General features: G+C 48.3%; 1 protein-coding gene across 1 annotated transcript; it reads right to left on the bottom strand.

The window, feature by feature from the left end:
- Positions 1-2,139: 2,139 nt before the first annotated feature.
- B3GALT5 (beta-1,3-galactosyltransferase 5) lies at positions 2,140-3,075 on the bottom strand. The gene has a single exon (XM_055570127.1). The coding sequence runs from the start codon at positions 3,073-3,075 to the stop codon at positions 2,140-2,142; it is 936 nt and encodes a 311-aa protein (XP_055426102.1).
- Between the last annotated feature and the right edge of the window lie 6,338 nt (positions 3,076-9,413).

The following is a 9,413-nucleotide window of genomic DNA, read 5'->3' as shown; positions in this document are numbered from 1 at the left end:
AGACAGCATCACGGACTACACCTCTGGCTGAAACCTGCACTCCATGACAAACAAGCTGTGAAGTCTTGGGCAAGCCTCTGGGTCTCTTTGAGCTTTATTTTCATCCTATGTAAATGCCAGACCAAATAAGCTCAAAGGTCCCTTCAAGTTCTGTAGCCACAAAACATGTTTTTCCTTAGAGTATAAAAGGTCTTCATTATATAAAGAAATAGAATTGGGGATGGGGGCAAGGGATGTGTTTTGCAGAAAACTGTTTCAGAGCACACAAAGGGTGGAGCTGAGTGTGTGCTTGTGCTCCTATGGCGAGGGCTTTGGGCAGGTGCTGAGACCAGATCCTGAGTGAGATGAACCTCCCCTCCCAGCCCAGTGGCCACATGGACATGCATCCCAGACAAGGTGGACATCTAAGCACAAACGCAGCCCTATTGCCAAAGACTCCTTCACCCTCAAAGCCCAAAACCCACCATTATCCCCCAAATCAGAGGGAGTCTGTCCCACGGGACTGACTGGCCCTGCTAAATCCAGGCTTCAGAAAACAAGCTCAGTCCCTAATTTTCCCACCTGAGAAGGTAGCTTTTCTGAACATGACCCAGCACATTCAGAGAAGCTGGGATAAGAAAACACATCCACCAAGAAGCAGCTCCGTCCAGAAACAAAAAACAGTGTGCAAAATAAGATGCCACTTTGCAGATCAACCCAGCTGTGACCATTCTGCAGCAGACACCTCTTCCCGTGTTCAGGTCAGAGCTTTGTTCAACATTTGTAAGTTTCACAGCCATGTGAGGCCTCGGCTCTGAGTGGTGCTAAAGTTCGGTGCAATAAAGTAGAAAGTAAGAACTGATCCTCCTGGAGATTGGGAGCAAGATGGCTTTGTATGTCTTGTGACAGTGGCTGAATGGGCAGATTCTGCCAAAAAAAAAAAAAAAGTGTTTTGTTTCCACACAACCCTGCAGAACAGGCTCTTCCAAACCCCCAGGAGATGCATACTAAAGTCCATATCACAAAATGAAGCTGTTCCTTGGCCATCTGAGGAATGCAGTGACGCTGAGCTGGGATTGGGCTTAGGACACACACTCAGGGATACGCACCTTGGACCAGGACTCAGTTCAGCGTTTAACATCCCAGGGGCTGCTTGAGAGGGTCTTGACTTAAATCATTCCCAGTTCCCAGAAAAGCTCCCAGCATCCTTCATGGATGATGCATCCAGCCACCCTCCAGTGTGCACTTGGAGACCTGAAGTGCAGACCAAGGACAGACGGAGCCAACAGACGGGGTCACCATGGACACTGGGGAAGAAATGCTGTGCTCTCAGGGATCCCCCACTCAGCAGAAGGGCCAACAGGTATGTACAGCAGGCCAAGCTTCACAGTGAGTTCTGAGCTGAGTCTGGTTTCTAAAGACTGGTTTCTATCCAGAACTGGGTGTTTCCCGGGGGTAGAGCTGCGGCCACTGCAGCAATGTCTGTGTAGTGAGTTGAGTGCCAAGCTGCTAACAGGGTCTCAGGCCAGCCAGACTCATCGTGAACACAGGGAACTCGGTACCGGAGGGATGGGGGGCATTGGTTCACCCCAGTCTCTGCACTAAAAAGCACAAGAATGGGACTTGAGGAGGAGGAGGGGACTCTTACAAGGGACCAACGGATGCCAGCAGCAAGGCCCCCCTTGAAACCCCCATCGCCACCATCCTCTCCCAGGAGGCAGCTCACGAGGGTGGACTGAGACGGAGGCTGCCGCCTGGGATCTGACGACACTGGGCTCTCCCCCTCGCTCTGGTGTCTGCTGGCTGTCATCCTTGAGACAGGTCCCCATCCCTCTCTAAGCTGCCCTCTCCTTGTGTGTGAAGTGGCAGTGGTGACACCCACCACTCCATGTGGATGCTGCCCCTGACGTGAGAAGATGCAGCTGCGCGTGAGTTAGTGCCTCAGGGTAGGTGCTCAAGAGATGGTGTCTGTTATGGCTTGGGTACCAAATGGGGCTTCATCTGTGGTGGCATTTACATTTAGACAGGGAAGGCTGCAGGACCTTGTGTTCTGCCTCTTCCTTCCCCACTCCCTCCCTGACCTGGGGAGTCTCAGCCACACCATCAAAGAACTTTCAAAAGCCATCACCGCGGTGGTCCATGGGCACTTTTAGGCTCCCCTCAGTTATCTGGACACTCTTCTGGCAGGGAACCTTCCAGAGCCTGCCAGTACTTCAGGATGTCTCGTGGCTTGATATGATGGGAGGCCACAATCTTCTTATAACGGCACGTGGTGAACGGTAACCCATCAGGGAAGAAAGTCTGCTCAGAGTGAAGTTCCTCCAGCCTGATCTTCAGTCTTTTCAGGCAGAGCCCCACAAAGACATCTTCCAGTTTAATGAAGGGCACGCTATTGGCAACATGGTACACCTCGCCCGCCACATCGCTAGAGAAAACGTAGCCAGTGCCGGAGCAGAAGGGCGGGTACTTGTCCCACGGATATTCGTACTTACTGACAAACCACTTATTGAACCGTTTCCTGATGGGATACTCGTTCAGTTTTAGGAAGCCGGTGAAAAACCGAGTTGTCCTGTTTTTCTTTAGGAGCAGTTCCGTCAGATAGTAGATATTGACGAACATGTCAGAGTCTGTTTTCATCACGAAAGTTGTCTGTGGACAAAAGCTGTAGATCCACTGCATCCCCATCATGGTCTTCAGGGTCAGATTGAAATAATCATCTGTGAAGTTCTTCTGGATAATATCACGAAACTTCTGGCTCTCCTTGGCCACTTCTCTTGAGATGTGTTTACTGGGAGAGGTTCCCAGGAGAAATAATGTTTTTATCCGCTTTCCCTTTATGATCTTTTCTCTTCCCCACGTGCTCCGGATGACCAAGCGGACAAACCACTGCTCGTGAGATGAAGCCACCAGCAGTATCAGAAAGGGGGGATCCTGCTCGCAATCTATATCTGGGAGCTGAAGGAAGTCCCCAAGTTCATTCTTGAAAATCACTGGTTCTCCTTTAAAAGGATTCAGATCCTCCAGGTTATAATACAGACAAAAGACTCCCAGGACCATCAGGGAAATATATACCCATCTCATCTTCATGTAAGCCATCTGAAAGGAAAACAATCAAATGGTTAGACCTCAAAAAGCAGGAGTATAGCTTTGCCCTGGGTGGCTGAGATGGGGGATGAGATGAGACCCATGCTTCATGGCTCAAGTTTTAGAAACTCTGGAGTCTTGTTGCAGACACAAGTGGAGTGATGAGATTCCACAGGGAGGCAGAGATGAGTGCCACCGTCTCTCACTCCCTGGTGGAAGATTGGGACCACAGGAACCAGGCAGTGGTCCTGGCTCCTTCATAGTGGGAGTCTTGGATCCCTGATCTAGAAGGACATTGAATCACACAGCTCACTAGGTCTGTCCTTCCAGTTCTGCCCTTCTCTGACTCCATAATGGCATCTAGCTAGAGAATCTGCAAGGCCAGAAAGCACATGTCCTAGACCCAAATGTACAGACCCCTGGCACTCTTCTTTGACTGATTTAAGCACGATTTCATCACTCCCAGAAAGAAGCAAGACCAGTCTTCAATGTGTACAACTACCTTGGAATTCCATCCATGCAAAGCAGTGGCTTTTTTTTTTTTTTTCATTTTTTTTTTTAGGTTACTTTTTAAATCTCCTATTCTTTCACTGGACTTCTCAGGTGGCACTAGTGATAAAGAACTCACCTGCCAATGCAGGAGATGTAAGAGGCATAGGTTCAGTCCCTGGGTGGGGAAGATCCCCTGGAAGAGGGCATGGCAACCCATTCCAGTATTCTTGCCTGGAGAATCCAATGGACAGAGAAGTCTGGCAGGCTAAAATCCATATGGTCACACAGAGTCAGACACAACTAAAGCGACTGTACATGCACACATGTTCTTTTGCTCACCTATCTCTTTTATTCTCCACAAACCCAGGATCATCCATGTCAGCATTATAACATTAAGAAAGCAAATAACTCACCCTTTTCCTGGGTAAGATGAACCTCTTGTTTGAAAGCTAAGCCAAAGGGTGGATTCCAAGAGCTGTCAGCATATGACATTCAGCACAATTAGGTCTTGGGCTTGGTTTGTTTGCCAGAAAATGATGATTCTCTGCCTTGGGAAGCCCTATGAGGAAAAACCAAAAACAGTGTCATTCAAATTGCTCATGCCTCAGCAGCAGCTCTTTACTATTTTCTGTGCTGAGGCATTTGCCGTAGTGCCGATGCACTACTCATCGGTAGGACATTATTCCCCAGCCTCACTTTTCTCATCTGTAAAATGGTCCAATCAAGACACTGCTACTGCTGCTGCTAAGTCGCTTCAGTCGTGTCCGACTCTGTGTGACCCCATAGATGGAAGCCCACCAGGCTCCCCCGTCCCTGGGATTCTCCAGCCAAGAACACTGGAGTGGGTTGCCATTTCCTTCTCCAATGCATAAAAGTGAAAAGTGAAAGTGAAGTCACTCAGTCGTGTCCAACTCCTAGTGACCCCATGGACTGCAGCCTACCAGGCTCCTCTGTCCATGGGATTTTCCAGGTAAGAGTACTGGAGTGGGGTGCCATTGCCTTCTCCGAAACAAACCTTGTTACTTCTTTAATTTACTACTCCAGCCCAGAAGCTGTCTAGATTCTTCACGAAGTAGCACCCAAAACCTAAGATTCTTTATCTTGTCAATGTCCCACAAGTCTATTGTTTCTTTGTCTCAAAAGTTTAAAGGCTGCCTGCTTTGACCTCTTCTCAAGTCCCAATTCTATGAGATTTCGGTATATAGGAAGTAAAATTGTTTCTTTTTCTCCTGTTCATCTGCCCATGTCCAGTTTTGCTAAGCGTACAACCACAAGAGCTCCAGATGAGTGCAGAGGGAAATGTCACCCTCCTGACTTCTAATTGAAGCAGGATGGAGACACTCCACACTGTCACCTCAGTCCTCCCTTTCAAGTCCACCTTGCAAGGGGATTCTGTCACAACAAGCAGAGGGTGCCCTACCCAGGGATGACCCCAGCCCGGAGGAGCGTGGGAAGAGTGGTCCAGGGATGCCCTAGAGCTCCACCCCTGGCTGGATGCTCGCATCACAGGCCACAGCCCTGGAGGGTCTGGGAGCACCAGAGAGAAAACACAGCCTGGTGGGTTCAGAGGACAGTGGCCACCTCTTGGAGGGCCAGTGAGAGGAAGAGAACTGGGCCTCCTAACAGTTCTCTGTGGAAGTGAGTTCTTCCTGAAGCCAGCGGGAGCCACAAACCCTTCTCAAACATTTTTATATTATGGAAACTTTCAACACAGTTCATAAAACAAAAGATACAAGATAACCAAGGAAATCAATTATTTTGAAATAAATGCATCAAAATACTTTTTAAAGTGTACCAAAATAATACTCAGGCTTCACTGAGGGCTCAGTGATAAAGAATATGCCTGCATGGCAGGAGACACAGAAGACATGGGTTCAACCCCTAGATCAGGAAGACCCAGCACAGCCAAAAATAAAATAAATAAATAAAACTTTAAAAGAAATTTGGACACAGATAGGCATACTGGAAGAACACCAAGTGAAGATGAAGGCAGACATGGTGGTGATACGTCTACAGACAGGGATCATCAAGGATTACCAGCAACCAGACTGGGAAAGACTCTCCCCACAGCCTCAGAAGGAACCAACCCTGCCCACACCTGACTGCAAATTCCCAGCCGCCAGCCCCATGAGAAGATAAGCATCTGTCAACAGCCACACCATCCTATCTCCTCGGGTCCTGAGCCCTCGGTGTGTGGCACTTTGTTACCACAGCCCTAGGAACCTAACACAGCGCCATATTCATGATGGAAGGAAGTGCTGTTTCAATGAAAGTTTCATGACAAAAAAAATGTAATTTTTTTTCCCTTTCAAGGTGCTGGACCAGCTCTGGTGCTCAGGGTCTTCTGTCGCCACTGGTAGACAGGTTGTCACACCCAAACTGAGGGATGGTCATGCTTCAAAACCGTGATGGCCATGATCCCAAGAGAGGGAAGATGCATGCATGCTCAGTCATGTCCAACTTTTGCCACCTCACAGACTGAAGTCTGCCAGCCTCCTCTGTCCATGGGATTCCACAGCCAAGAATACCAGAGTGGGTTGTGACTTCCTTCTCCAGGGGATCTTCCCGACCCAGGGATCGAATCCGAGTTTTCTGCATTGCAGGCAGATTCTTTACCACTGAGGCACCAGGGAAACAGGAGGAGAGATAGCAGTCGTGGCTATCTGAAGCACTGGGTGACATCACCCCCACATCTCCAGTCCCTCTAAGAAGGTTTTGATACTTGTTTTTATCTGACCTCCCTCAAGGGCCTGGACACCAGGGCTGAGGTTGTGTGGAGTGGAAGCTTTGCACATTTTTACCACTTTTGGGGGGTAAAATATATTTTTCAATTTTATGGGGGCGGGGGAAGGGTGATGGTGGCTGACCATTTAAAAAATTTTTTCTACTTAACAAAATAAGCCATCAACTCTATTTCAACCCCTCTCCCATTTCAAAAATGTTCAAAACCATCTGCTCTGTCTCCCTGTGCCAGCTCCGTGGAGGTCCCCCTCCCTTCCCCTGGGAGGTGTCCTTGGGCTGTGGCCACGCACGCCAGCTGCCTGCGACACTGTGGGTCATCGCCGGGCCACTGGCCAGATTCTGGGCCCAGAGGTGTTCAGAGGGCATCTGGGGCCTCCTCTTTGGGAGACGGGAATTTGAACATCCAGACCCACAACAAATGGTTTCTTCCTCTGCCTTTCCCATCACCTCACAACCTCAGCCAAGGACCGTGAACAAAAATCCCATTCACCATTCACTGCTCCTGCTGCTGGGACTGCAGGAAATTATATTGGTGAAGTGTCCCCACTGACACGGCCTCAGGGGCATCCTACGCTTGTCCTTTATGGCTGACCAGCTAGGACCGGAACACTTCCCACTGGAAGAGCTTTCATGTGGCCTCTGGCTTTCGAGAGGAAGCTAGCCCTGGGCCCTCACACCCTGGATGCTTTTGGTGCCTCAGAAAACCTCTTCTGAGTGTCTCCTCTGCGGAGGAGGGGCGGGGTCCAGGGGGCTGGGGCTCAAGGATAAAGAAAGTAAACTTTTGAGGTGCTCACAGCCCCCAAGGATGAGCATAGCTGTAACTGTGGACGTGACACAGCAAGGAGAACCTGCCTGTGAACCTGAAAGGCCGTCCTTGACAGAACTTCAATCAGCCTTCTCTGACCCCCTTCTCAGCGAGACCTCAGCCTTGGACTCCCATGCCATCTTTGTGTCACCCTGTTTCACCAAGCATCCTGCTAAGTGGGTTTACCCAGAATCCCTCACCCTCAATATCTGGTCAAGGGACTTCGCTTGTGGTCCAGTGGTTAAGAATCCACCTTGCAATGCAGGGGACACAGGTTCAATCTCCAGTCGGGGAACTAAGAACCCACATGCCTCGGGACAACTAAGCCTGGTTGCTTGAGACCATGCACCGCCATGAAAGACCCCACATAACCTAATGAAGACTCCCCATGCTGCAACTGAGACCCAACACAAACAAATAAATAAGTTTTTTATTATTATCTGGTCAAATTTCCTTCCCCCAAACTTGAGGCCCACCTTCAGCAATCATCCTGTCAAATTCAGTTTGGCCAGAATTCCCTGACCCCTAGTGTTTCCCCACAGTAATTCCCCAACCATGAACCCACTCCACCCCCCCAACCTCTTCCTTGGCTGTAAATCCTCAGTACTCAGAGTTGAGCCCAGCTCTGTGCCTAGGTCAAGTTTCCCCTATGACAGTACTTCTGGAATAAAAGCTGTTCTTGCTGTTTTATCTGCATCCCACTCTGGCTTTGCTTTCACAGCACAGAGGAGAGAACTCCTACTTGAGGATGCTCAGGACTGCTGCTCCAGGGAGGCCCACAGGAAAAAGCAGGAATCTAGGAGGGACAAAGGGGAAGCTTGGAAGTGAGGCTGGAGACCAGCACAGCCTTGAGGAGTCTGATTTTTCTGAGGACATCAGGGAATTGGTCCAGAGCGTCTCTAGGCTTTATGAACTGCTGTGTCTGGGGTCCTGGGGTGGGGGGGACCTCTCTCCCCATCCATAATACAACACAGAAGCCTCCTGCTTACTTTGAACATGGCAGCTCCAACCACCCCAAGTGGCTGAGAAAATAGAGCCCTGAGATTCACACCAATGATCTCTGGTCTCAGAACCAGCGGATGCTGAGCTTTGAGAACACATTTAGTCTCCAGTTCTGTTTTACAGTATTTAACTCTTATCACAGAAAAGAAATGGCCAGAAGAAAGCCATGATTGTTAGTAAGTTAGCACTTAGCAACTTAAAATACACCAAAGTAGAATAATTTCATTGGTTAATAATAACGCATTATATGAATTGCCTGGCTAGAAGACTCACAGGCAAGATTGGAATCAAGACTGGAATCAAGATTGCCAGGAGAAATATCAGCTACATACGATATGCAGATAATATCACTTTAATGGCAGAAAGTGAAGAGGAACTAAAGAGCTTCTTGATGAAGGTGAAAGAGGAGAGTGAAAAAGCTGGCTTAAAACCCAACATCCAAAAAGTGAAGATCATGGCATCTGGTCCCATCACTTCATGGCAAATAGATGGGCAAAAAGTGGAAACAGTGACAGATTTTATGATTTGGGGCTCCAAAAATTACTGTAGATGGTGACCGCAGCCATGAAATTAAAAGACACTTGCTCCTTGAAAGAAAAGCTATGACAAACCTAGACAGCAAGGTCTGTATAGTCCAAGCTATGTTTTTTCCCACTGGTCATGTACAGATGTGAGAGTTGGACCATAAAGAAGGCTGAGCGCTGAAGAATTAATGCTTTCTAACTATGGTGCTGAAGAAGACTCTTGAGAGTCCCCTGGACTGCAAGGAGGTCAAACCAGTCAGTCTTAAAGGAAATCAACTCTGAATATTCATTGGAAGGACTGACGCTGAAGTGCCCATACTTTGGCCACCTGATGTGAAGAACTGACTCACTGGAAAAGACCCTAATGCTGGGAAAGATTGAGGGCAGGAAGAGAAGGGGGTGACAGAATATGAGACGGTTGGATGGCATCACTGATTCAATGGACATGAATCTGAGCAAACTCCAGGAGATGGTGAAGGACAGAGACGCCTGGAGTGCTGCAGTTCACAGGGTCGCAATGAGTCGGACACGACCAAGCGAACTGAACAGCAACTATAATAATGCATATGTTGTATCTATTTGAACTTCTAATGGAACAAAAGGAGAAAAAATAAAGGTAATGAAGCCTGTTGCTGTTGGAATTTAAGTTGTTCAAAATAAATAGCATTCTATATGGTACTCCAGAAATAATGCTCTAATGGTAATTCCACCCTCTCCCAACCCATATTGAGACAGAAGGAAAAAACAAGCTTAGTTATTTCACATGTAGACTTTAAACATTAAAT

Source organism: Bubalus kerabau, chromosome 2 (assembly GCF_029407905.1).
Source record: "Bubalus kerabau isolate K-KA32 ecotype Philippines breed swamp buffalo chromosome 2, PCC_UOA_SB_1v2, whole genome shotgun sequence".
NCBI classification, from domain to species: Eukaryota; Metazoa; Chordata; class Mammalia; order Artiodactyla; family Bovidae; genus Bubalus; species Bubalus kerabau.
This window is presented reverse-complemented; position numbering and strand designations above follow the sequence as displayed.